Genomic DNA, 12,806 nt, shown 5'->3' on the forward strand with positions numbered 1-12,806 from the left:
TCATTTATTAAGCAATGATTTACCTGAAAACAATTCTTTGAGTATACACAGAGCTTTGTTGCTTTTTGGCAGTCTTTATTGAGTGTATTTCAGATTCTCAAGTCTTTTGTTGCCAAAAGAAAATTTCTTCCAGCAATAACCTTAAGATTACTTTATAATGAAACAGTTTTACTTTTCCCACTTATGGCACCCTGGTGAGACTTCACGCAAAGGATCTTGAACAGTTCTACTCACACCACTATGAAGGAAGACTAAAACCATCTTTCCTACTTAGCCAAAGTAAGGTTTTTTCTTTTATGAAGTGGTGAAGAGCAAGTTGTAACCCACACCCTTCATGACACCAATATTCGCACATGTAAACAAATTCCATTTCAGTAGCTGAAAACATCCCATGCACCCAATCAGCACTGCAGTGATTTCAGTTTTATTTTTGGTGGGGCATTCATTAATTCTTTCCACAAGCAGCTAGAAAAGCTTCCTCAATGTTAGTTTCATAGATAGTAAGTGTTCATGGAATAGATAATTTGGAAAGAAACCTACCTAGCACAGCCAAAAGATTGAGTACCAACTTATAGCAATTAGATCATGAACGACAGTTTCTGGAACACATCTGACAAATGTTTGCCTTCCATACAACCACCCTTTTCTCCTTGCTGTTCACAAAAGATCACAGACCCACCTGGAGCTCTAGAAAGAGGGAATTTTCTAGACTTAAATACCAATTCTTTTATCAAGTCTTCATATCTACTATGCCACTTCAAAATCCAACTGCAATTGACTACACCAAACTGCACTTGTTTCCAAAGAAACACAGTGGGAACTTGCTTCCCAACTGGTAGAGAAATCTGAATTTTGCTAGAAGGTGTAACAATAATGACTACAATCCTCTCTCAGGCAAACTACACAACTATACAAAACAATACAACTATATTGAGAAGCTAGTACTAAACTCCAACTTGGACAGATCAGATACCAAAACAGATTATTTTTCCTGAAATATACAGCACACAGTTTGTCACAATTTTCTGCCTCAACCTCTAAACTGTAGTAATTCTAAAATTAACTGTCAGGGACTAAAATTAAAGTTTCTTAGTTTCAAAGATTCTTACATTCATATAAAAACTATAGGTAAAACCAATGAAGTGAAATGCAAAAGACAGCCTGCCTTGGAAATTATTTGAAATATGACAAAAGTGCTTTTGCAGAAGTTAGCGGCACAAACAAATCTCAAGCATGTTACAAAAAGGTGAAACTCTTGATTTTAATTACTTTTTAGGATTCAACTGGCAGTTTTGCACAGCGCTGATTTGATATAATGAAGATGACTACCAGAAAGGTACCTTCCTGTGTAAGTCTGTCCAAAAACATGGTAGCACTCTTTTTTACCCATCATGTCAAAAATTAAGTGCTAAAAAGCTTTTCAGATGCCAAGTGAGTTTATACCTATCATTCAATACCCAGATTCATTACACTTCAAACAGCAGAGGTAAAACTTCCCTAACATTAACTGTAGGTCTATCTAGATACCCAGTGTATCACAATTTTGAAATTTCAATTCCACTTCATTTACATTGATAAGTGTGCACTAGTAATAGGGACTGTAGAAAAGCCTGCACTATACAAGCATCTTTCTCAGCTGGGATAGTGCTAATTTGCTTCTTAGTAGCCGGTACAGTGCTGTGTTTGGAACTTAGCATGAGTGTAATCCTGATTACACACTGATGTTTCAAGTGTGGCTAAGGCGTGCTTACACTGAGCTGAGGATTGTCCAGGTTCCCATACTCTGCGAGGCAGCAGGGGCACAAAAAGCCAAGAAGGAGCATGCCTAGGACAGATGACCTGAAGTAGCCAAAAGGATATTCCGTATCATTCAGTGTCGTGGCCAGTATGCCAACAAGGATGGGCAGGGCACTGGTCAGTGAATGGAGAGCAATTGTTCTGTGCATCATTTGTTTCTCTTGAATTTTATTCTTCCCTCTCTTCTTTTCATTATAATTATCATTACAGTTTATTTTGATTCAACATTAAAGTGTCCTTACCTCAACCCACAAGGTTTATGTGTTTCTACTCCCCACCAGGCAGGGGTGGAATGAGCAAGCAGCTGCATGGTACTTAAGTTGCCAGATGAGGTTAAACAACAATACGATACCAGAATTAACTAAAATTAAGTCAACCATGGAAAAAGTAGAAGTTACAGAAGTGTACTGAAAATTTCATGTTAGAACACTAGCAAAGAAACTCTTTGAAAGAAGAAAAAGTTTAGTCCACATAAAGGAGTATTCGCTTCTGGTTGAAAAACTGCATGATGTACTTAGGATTTTTCCAGACACAAACCTATCTTTTTACCTAGCCATGAATGGATTAGAATACCCATAGTGTTTGCAGCAAAGATCTGAAGAGACTGATAGTACTCAGTTTTCTACACACTTTAGTAAAAGGCTATAGTTCAAGAATTTATTTTTGGTATACCTTACTGTCAAGTTTGGAAGCAAGAATTACATTTGAAACACTAGTTCTTATGTGACACAATTACACCAAACCTGAATTTAGAAATTCAAAATTATATACTAAAGTTTCAGCTGAAGACTGAAACAGGAAATAAGCTTCTGTGGTAAATACTAATGTATTAATGTACATCAAATTACATAGAACAACAGCCACCTGTTATTTTAAATGCATTACTTCTGGTGACATCATAAACCATAAGTTGAAAGAATCCCATAACACTAGCACTCAAAGCACACAAAATTAATTATTATCTTTGATTTTTCAAGAACCTCAGTGCACTCTGCACCAATCTGACTTCAAGCATTTTGACATCAAGTGATCATTCACATGACAAAACAGCACATTTTCAACAACTCTAATTGGCAGGTTACAGGGAAAGTTACAAAAATACTTAGTCTATTAGCAATTCAATACAGAAGACTTCATTAAAACCAAATAAATACTAAATTTTACCTTTTCTGGATTGTAATATAAAGATTTCAAAGTGGTAAACAAGGGTGGGCAGCCTTTACTGAAGTTAACCCTCAGGAACTTATCCGTTAGTTCTCTAAATTTTTCACCTAGGAACAAAAGTGTGTTTGGTTATATGTCAGTGATTGCAAGTGTTATATAAATATATGTATGAACTGCTGTGCAACTCTGGATAACAGAGAAACTGCAATTAAGGGTTTTAATCTTTCTTGTTATTAAATAAGACAAATATGCTCCAGATTTAAAAAGAAAAATAAAGAAATCAGAGTAAAATGCTTAAGTCACTAGTATTAAGGTGTCTGCTGGCAGACATGGTAACAGACCTCAAACCTGCAGCCTATTAAAAGGAGAAAATATTAAGTGTTGACTACAGAAGACATAGCAGAAGCCATTTAAATAAACACTGAAAATACCCTGTAATATTAAGAACAACAATGGAGATCTTGCAGTATCTCCATTATTGGAGGTTTTCATTATTAAGCTACACAAACATGTTTAAAGTGTAGTACAGCTATAAAGTATTCTAATTTGAGAAAGGAGGGATGAAATTAATCCTTTACCCTTTCTTCTAGTTTTTTTTTATTTTATAAGTAGGACATGACTTGTGGTATGAATGTTTCTGGAATTAGAAATAAGACTTATTGTTTCAGAAACATAAGCTCCATATCAGAATCGCCTGTATCAAAATATACTGCAGAAAGCTAAAAATCTGATCAAATTATATTTTCAGTTAAAAATTACAATACTTGCAGTAAGTGTGAGAAATGCTGCTTAAAAAAAAAAAGAAAAAGCAGTACTTCAAAGAGAAGACATTCAGCCAGGAAAATAGCTGGTTTTCATGTTTTTTTCCTATGATGAAAGTGACAGTTTTCAGCTGGGGAGGCTGGAGAGGGTTGTTGTTTGGTTGGGTTTTTTTCTCTTATATTTATTGACTTTGTTTGCTTTGCACAGGAATGAACTTTTTCCACACTTCAGTGCCACCACTGTTGTGGACTTCACTAACTTTCTCAACAAGGAAGTAGCACACTTCACGTAATACTAAGATTCACCCATATAACTGACGGAACTGTTGAAATAAACTCAACTTCAATAAGAACACATTAAAAATTTGATTACCAGATTGTTTATAGATATTCAGAAAATGCAGACACTACTGCTTTGTATACAGTATTTTCATTTACTTTATCAATTGTCCTACACTGTTATCAGCAGCGCTGCTAATAACCACAGAGATAAATGAAAGTAATTCATGTTCTCACCTTGCTGTACTAAACCCAACTGCTGTATATAGAAACTCCTACTACCTGTGGATGGGGATCAATAACTGGACTGTAAGCACATGCATTATTACAGATGGATGAATTAAAAGGTGTTGTATCACACTACAGAAACTCCCCAATACAAAGAAAAAGTCCATCTCCATTTCTCTTGTTGAGTTTTTCTAATTTATTATCTTGCTGGAAGAATCACAATTTAGAACTTAGGAAAGCAGGATTCAAGGTTCCATTAAATACCTATTTACTTATAAAAAGCAAAACAGTTTTAAAACAAAGTCTTAAAAAAAATAGAAAGCACAGAGCTGGGCACCCACCTATGACAAGAAGCCAAGCTACAATTTAGTCTCTGAGGCATACAACTGACCACAAGAGCATAAACAAATCTAGAAATGCATGCATACACACTTGATCAGTAAATTTGATGGTAACAGCCTTCCTCCATAAAGGTGGTTTTCAGCTCGATCAAGGAGCTGATTTGTATCAAATACAAGGTTATAAAGCGATGCACAGCAAGGTCTGGACAAGAACCTGTCCTTTTAACATAAGTCTGGATTTTAGAGTATTTTAATTTTAATGATGAATTTAATTCTGAATCAAACAGTGACAGCTGTAACTGGTCAGTGACCACACTGGAACAGTAACTGCATTTAACCTGAAATTCTATCCTCTTGAACCTTGTCAACATTTTTCTGCAAAGATGTTCCTTTCTACACCTTCATGTTCTTGCTATCAAATTTCAACTAAAAGAAATTCTTGTCTCCTTTGTACTTTGAAACACAGAAAATCATTTAGTAAGTAGATGAATCTCTATGGGATGAAAAACAGTCTTACACACATAACAACAGGGGAATGGACTAGGTGTGCTCTGAAACATTTAAAGGTACCAACAAATGTGGTGTCCAGCAAATGAGCTAAACTAAAAACTAACCTTATAAATTTAAAAGTATGAAGAGATATGTTGGGAATTTGCAGCTGATATCAAACTCCTTGACACTTGATATCTAGCTTATGTATTTTCCAAAAGTCTTCCACGGGAGTTTCAGCAGCTACACAGCTACACACTAATTATATTAATTATATATTTTTATGGCATTTACCATTTCATTTAGTCTCCTTCCTTCTATTTTGAGCACAACTTTAAGAAGTATATGCACATTTTCCTTCCAAAATTGAGGGCATTTGTGCATTGTATTTCAAAACAAATTTTGAAAGGGCAAAGTCAAAGAACTTAGCTACAAAATGTAATAATTCGGGCTACATAATACTGCAGATATTTTTGTTCCCTTTCTTATCAAATTAGCAGCACAAAGGTCGTTTTTGTTATCAAATTAAGTTTTAATGGCTCCACAAGAAAGTAGGTGTACATTTTCACAGTAAAATATGCATATTAAAGATACAGGAGGGGGTATGCATACATAAGTACTCACACCTTGAATTAAAGCATACTACACCCTACATTTTAACTCATGATTCTTAACTTGCATAAAGCAGAACAATAATGTACAGGAATTCCTACAATCTACATATTCTGTACTGTAGTTTTATCAACACAAATATTACATAGTTCATATCATATTAGAGAATATGAGGTTTCTCTATCAACTCCTAAAATAAAAAAGAATTTTGTCTAATCCAAGAGAAATGCATATATTTGATTTGTCTACATGTTCAAGTAGGTATTAAATATACATTACAAAGCCTGATGAAAACTTCAGAAAAAACAGGGAAAAAAAACTATTACAGAACAGATATGCAACTTGTTACCTGAAACAAAGTTTAAAGGTAATCTTCTAGGTGATACTGCTCTGGGATGTCTTTTACTAACTTCTTCATAAATCTGAAGCCTCTCTTCTAAAGTGCCTATTGTCAGCAAATACAATAGATATAAGTTACAGACATAAAAACCTATTCTTTTATAATACTTCAAAATGTTGAGAATTTAAGTGTTGAAAATTAATTGAGCTAGACTCTTTATGTGGTTTTCGAACAATTTAAACATTTCATGTTATTTTTTTCATAAACAAAAACTGTACTGAGAACACAATGTACATACAATACACAACTGCCAGTAGTAATCACTCTAAGAATAAATTGTAAATAGTACCATTACATTGCACATTCAATCACACAGAGTTGGAGTTCACGTTGTTCAGACCCATTCACACATTGTATTACAGTCATAGTTTCAATTAACCCTTTTTTTCCACTATGCATCCATTTCAGACACACTTAAAACATTCAGAGAAACGTTGCATTTCTAAACCACAGGTATACAAATAGCACACTACACAAGCATGCCTGTATTACAGGTCCTCTGGTGACTGCAGAACCAGGGTACAATACTGCCAGTGTAAGTACTGAGCACTAGACCTCTTTATACCTTTACATCTAACAAAAATAAAGCTACTTGAAGATTTTCTGCCCACTCCTCCCCTTTCCCCCATAATATGCTTTGGAGCTCCAATGTGGTTAGAACTTAAATAACACTAATATTTTGTTTTAAATGTCATTTTAATATAAATAAAATTTTGCTTCAACATTAAATTCATCAAACAATTTAAAACTGAATATACAGATCAAGGCTACAATACATATATATTAAATAAACTGTTTTTCTTTCATAAGAAAAACAGATATATCTTCTCACTGAGCTCAGATGTTGGGGAAGGGGGGGGAAATCTATTACCCAGTGTCTCCAAGAGATGTAGAGTTTAAAAAGTAATACCAAAATATTGTTTGGATTGGAACTAAAGCATATGAAAACCCTAATTGAAGTCACAAGTTGGAGCTCCAGAACTTACCATGGGGGAGGAAATAGTCCTAAGACCACCTAAAAAATAAAGTAGCATTATTAGTTTTATAGAATTAGTACAGTTTTAGTCTATATAGGATTTTAATGTCAAAAACTGCTGGACTTGCTTCTTTGTTAAAAACTACATGCTTTCATCAACATATTTGTTGGATCAGAGAGAATAACAGTTCCTGGGTAATTTAATTCCTGAGACAATAACCATGTCATTCAACTCTACAGATACACCAGGAAAACCATTCAAAGGGCAACACTACACTCTGAATATACAAAACAAATCATTTTCATTACCCAATCACTAGCTGTGTTCTCAGACCTCACGAGACCTAATGGTAAAACCTTCTAGAAGAAAGTTGGTTGAGAAATGCAATGCAGCTATAACATCTACAAACAATGTAATTGTGAGCTTATGATTTATGATGTCATCAGAGTAACTCCAATAAATTTCCACTAATTAGTGAAAAACTAAATACAAAGAAACCACTCCTGTATAAATGTAAACACTCTGGAAAGTTATCACTGCAAAACAATATAGCATAAATAGTTGCAATATTGTAGTTTTGAATACAAAGAGTTTTTCCAGCTATTTTTTCTGGAAAAACACAATAGCAGAAACGTTAGCTGGCATTGGAGTAACAAAGGCTTTAACACATTTATCACCTTTCCTTCTAAAGTGCCAACTTAAAAAAAAAGGGAAAAAAGGTATAGTAATTTCACGACTATACGGCACACCCTTTTGACTAAAATCTTCCCCCGAAACCGGAAGAGAGCCTTATAGTCCGGGGCGCCTTATCTGATGTACAAAGTTGCGACATTTGCCACCCCGGAAGTGCGAGCCCGCAACAGTCCCTGGCCGAGCAGAGCCCGCCCAGCGGCGGCATCGGGCCAGCGTCAGGCCGGGGCGAGCCCGGCGGCATCAGGGTGGTCCCCGCGCGGGGCTGCGAAAGAGCGGTGATGCAGCCCAGACGGGGGGACGAAGCCACCAGCATCAGGGAGATGGCCCTGCAGGTTGGGTTCACTGGCATCAGGGTGGCCCCTGCGCAGGGCGGGCCCATTGGCATCAGGGCGGTGGTTGCGCAGGGGTGCAAAAGAGTGGTGACGCAGCCCGGGCGGGGGGGGGCAAAGCTGCCAGCATCGGGGCGGCCCCCGCGCGGGGAGGGGGACAGCCGCCGGAATCGGGGCGGTCGCCGCACAGGAGTGGGGAAAGCCACCGGAATCGGGGCGGCGGCGGCATGGGGCGAGTCTGACGGCATCGGGTCACCCGGAGCGCCAGGGGACTCCCAGAGTGCACCGGCCATGCGGGGTTCCCGGTGCGCCAGGGGGGCGTGTGACACCTGGAGTGCCAGAGAACTCCCAGAGCAGCAGGGCCCCAGGGACGCTGCACGGAGCGGTGGCGGACATAGCCCGGCCCCGGGGACGCTGCACGGAGCAGTGGCGGGCATAACCCGGCCCCGCCGGGTACAGGCGGGCCCAGGGGCCAATGGCTGCCAGGTTGAGGCGGGGCCTTGGCCAGCAAGCACATGGGGGGAGCCAGGGGCGGAGCCTCGCTGCAAAAAAAAAAAGGTGTGTCTTATAGTCCGGTGCGCCTTATCTGATCTACAAAGTTGCGAAACGTGCCGGTTCCCAGGGGATGCGCCTTATAGTCCAGTGCGCCTTAAGGTCGTGAAATTACTGTATTTATTTTTCAGATGGTCTATGTTAAAAGGCCATCCTAAATAGATACTTGATTATTTCCTACATGCCCCTAGAAAGAGGTACCACCTAAACAAGTTCCAATATTACAATTTTATACTGCGGCATATGATATCAGTCTGACAACTACTAGACAGGAATTAATTGCCATTTGGTTTCCAAGTTCATATGTTGTAAGGGAATTTTCTTCACATAAGCATCTTAGAAAATGCTACCCTTAATTCCAAGATACTTGCTGTTGGTATTTTCATGCATACAAGCTCTCCCATGAGCATTTTAAAAATTAAAGAACATACTACAAAATATTCAGGATCAGAAGGTACATAATTTTCTGCCAAGTAGAATTTTCTAATCTAAAGCAGTACCATACCAAACAGGAGTTCTAGTGTATCCTACATCACCCACATTTTCACTGTATCTATGTAGCTTAACTTACTGGGTTGCAGGGCCTTTTCCAAGCCTTCATAATAATACCAGTTTTCTGCATTACGCTCAATTAACTCTTTGTATACTTCACCAGCTTCTTTCAGTCTTCCTAACTTCAGTAACATCTCTCCTAGAAATAACACAGTACAGAACTATGAATTACATCAGAAAACACTTGTGAGTAAAGTTCACAATACTAGATATATAAAATTGTTCTTAAGCATACACAGATCCTTACAAAGAGGCCTTATTTTTCCTAAAGGCATTTGCTGTGTGTTACAAATGCTACTTGAAGTTACCTCGTATAGAGCTTAGAACATTCATCACCTGTGAAAACAAAGACTACCTGAATGTCTGTATCTGAGGATTTTAAGTAACCATGGGAATATCAAATAAACAAGCAACTCCTCCTTCCAGAACTTAATCACACAACCACATCAGTCTTTATCAAGCTGTTTTCTTAAGCACATTTTCCACATCAACCAACCAGTTTTTAAACTGCACTGGTTTGCTACTAATTAAATGATTCCACCAGGTCTAGCTTGCAGGGAATTAATTTTCTTCACAGCAGCTCATGCTAGGCTGTGTTATGGGATTTGTAACTAAATGTTGATAAATACATCAACATTCCCACCATGGCTAAGCAGTACTTGTAGACCATCAAGGTTTTGTCTTTTTATCCCCACTCTGTTACCCAGCAAGTGGACCAGGATGGACAATAAGGCAGGAGCGTACACAACCCAGATAGCTGATCCAAACTGGTGAAGGATGTTTTATGCTATTTAGTTTCATACTAAGCAACAAAAATTGAGAGTGTTGGGGCAGGTAGGCATTGCCTGGAGACTAGCTGAGCATCAGTCTGCGGGAAGTGTACAGTGACTGCATCAGTTAAGGGATCTAGGTTTGATTTTCCTTCCTCTTTCCATTGCTCCATCTTCATCTCAATGCACAAGTTGTCTTGCTTTTGTTCTTCCTACTCTCTCGTGATTTGACAAGTGAGGCTGGGTGAAGCGAGTGGGCAGCTGTGTGCTGTTTACTCCACTGGTCTGGGTCAGCCCACCACAACTGTGCAAGCCAGGAGTAGCTGAATAACACATGTCATTACTCACACATATTCAGAATTCACTAATAGCACTTCAAATCCACAAAACAACTGTGAGTTATTTTTAACCGAAAAAGTCAACTTCAGTATTCACTTCAGTGAGTAAATGCATTAAGAAGCTTGAAAAGGAAACAAGAACTTGATACTTCAGTCAGAAAAGGAAAAAATTTCACTTGTACTTCAAACAGTATTCTTTATTAAATTCTTATTTCATAAGATTGAAACTGGGTAATAATAGTTCTGATTTATGGTAAGTTACTCCAGTGGACCAATATAATATGAGATCTCCTCTATTCCTGCGTCAACCCAGACAGACTACCTCCATCCACCACCCAATTTGGTAGAAAAAGTTATTTACTTGTGCACAAAATTGTAAGTCTGTTGGTACCAGTTTTCCTATAATAATTGTTACAAATAATTTAAAAAGGCTTGACATGTTGGAGTTTTTTTTCCCTTTTATTGCTTTATCATATCTGAAAGCCATTAGCAAAAATTTCTAACAAAATTGGCTACAGGAAGAATTACAATGACTTACCTTTGATTTCTTCTACTATTAATTTATCACATATTTGCTTTTCATATGTCTCTATATGTTCTAAAGATTCCTGAAAAAGATCTGCCTCTCTCATCACTTGATTTTGATATAAAATCAGTTCACTATATTCATAGTCTATTTTATTAGGAGGAACCTGGGGGGAGAAAACAATATAATAGTTAATATTTACCCGTACCCCAAATACATGCAGTATTACAGAATACAAATTTAAGCTACGGAACATGATTGGGTCTGTTTATATACACCATCTAAACATGCAAAATGTCAAACTCCCATTACTCACAATCAAATCAGATTCATTTAAGGATAACCTTCATAGTTAACATATTAGAAGTCCTTTATTTCTCCTTTTTCTATCACTGTGGCAAGCTAATTAAAAACTGAATTATATGAAAGAAAGCAAAGATCTTCATATATTTTCTTTCTGAAGCATTTATGCACTACACAACAACTTTGACATTAGTTCTACAGCAGATAGCTGTATCATTTCCAGTATACCAGAGTTCTGGTTCAAACTATTTCTAAGAGGAATGACCCATCCATAGCTTGACAACTGGAATTTTTCAGATAGAGAACTTATACTATTTCTCTCTAACCAAGTGTTCTCTGTACTAAACTTCAATCCCCCAGAAAACACACAGTGTACAAGCATACAGAGTTTTTCAAGCAACAGAGAATTTTTAGGTCTGCCTGCAGTTGCATACCTAGGACTTTCAAGAGGCTACAGTACAACCAGTGGGTCATCCATCTCGCAGTGCTACAACAGCCAACGAAGCAGGGTGACATTGAAAATTATTCCTTTCAGCAATAACTCCATGCAGCAGATTTAGGCAATGAAAAGTCTTGCCAGAGTTAGAGTAATTCTTTTCATACTAAATGCTTTTCACTAATACACAAAACACCACTCCAATTGCAACATTAGCAAGCAAATGCAATCTCCAGAAAATGCTGAGCAGATCAACAAAACTATATGAAATGTACTGTCCCAACAAATTGTGAGAGACTTATAATCTAGCATTATTTTTACATAACTAAAGATGAGAAGCAGTTGAGGTTGACAAATGTTAATGATATTTTTTCCTGTGACACTACATACTTTGTTTCTTCCTGAGCAACCAACACTTTAAAGTCATATTGGTCATTCAACAGTTTACTATTATTTTCTGTTCCTGAAAAAAGCTTTCCCTTGGTCTTTAAAAGAGACAAATAAGCTAATAAACAAAAACAACACAAAAAGCCAAAATATTACACTGGCTGAAAGGAAGATTCTTATCAAGAATACTGTCCTAAACCACTACTTCCAGCCCTTCCCTAAGTAGAAATTGATTTTACAGGATTTAACCTTTCTGATTACATGCTCTTCAGATTTTGAGAGGTAACTTTTACAGTATTGCTGGGCATTTTTAGAAAGATTTGCTTTTACATGTAAGCGGCCTGAAAGATAGTATAACTAAATAAAATACTATAAAGATGCAGTATCTGACAATGAACATTACTATGAAAATAATATCATTCAAGTATCTTTTTTAGCAGCTAATACAGTACAGCAAATGATCCCTAATGGAACAAGACTATACCTTACACATAATAGTCAGCAGGTAGCTCGAAATTCTACCCACTTCTCAATCTCTTATCTACAGCTTCACTTCCATTTCCACCTTTGCTCAATTTTTAGTCTATATTACCCACTAGAAATCACCAACAAAAACATTGTTACCAGGAAAGCATTTTTAACGTCTTCACAGAATGGACTCATGAAACAAGGGTTAAGCATTAAGCATTTCTTCCTGTTTATCCTTACTGCAATACCATGGAAAAAAACTGCAGAGCACCAATTTAGTTCATTCTCCTTCACCTCCTCCTAAAAATATTCACTCCTCCAACACAATGCACATATCTAAATTCCAAATTCCACAAGTAGCACAGCTTTTTGGCACATCAATAATTGGTTTTGGGCCTTCAAAA

The 12,806-nt window shown here is 37.2% G+C and overlaps 1 protein-coding gene across 2 annotated transcripts in view; it reads right to left on the minus strand.

The window, feature by feature from the left end:
- Window positions 1-12,806, minus strand: part of NAA16 (N-alpha-acetyltransferase 16, NatA auxiliary subunit) — a 66,588-nt gene that overhangs the window by 30,225 nt on the left and 23,557 nt on the right. For both annotated transcript variants that reach the window (XR_004417019.1, XM_033051626.1), the window contains exons 6-9: window positions 10,821-10,974; window positions 9,194-9,313; window positions 6,021-6,116; window positions 2,962-3,068 (exon numbers count right to left, since the gene is read on the minus strand). Coding sequence is in view for 1 of the 2 variants with exons in the window: in XM_033051626.1 (XP_032907517.1) it covers window positions 2,962-3,068; window positions 6,021-6,116; window positions 9,194-9,313; window positions 10,821-10,974 (477 nt within the window). In the remaining variant the exon portion in view is untranslated. The remainder of the gene's footprint in view (window positions 1-2,961; window positions 3,069-6,020; window positions 6,117-9,193; window positions 9,314-10,820; window positions 10,975-12,806) is intronic.

Source organism: Catharus ustulatus, chromosome 2 (assembly GCF_009819885.2).
Source record: "Catharus ustulatus isolate bCatUst1 chromosome 2, bCatUst1.pri.v2, whole genome shotgun sequence".
Lineage (NCBI taxonomy): Eukaryota > Metazoa > Chordata > Aves > Passeriformes > Turdidae > Catharus > Catharus ustulatus.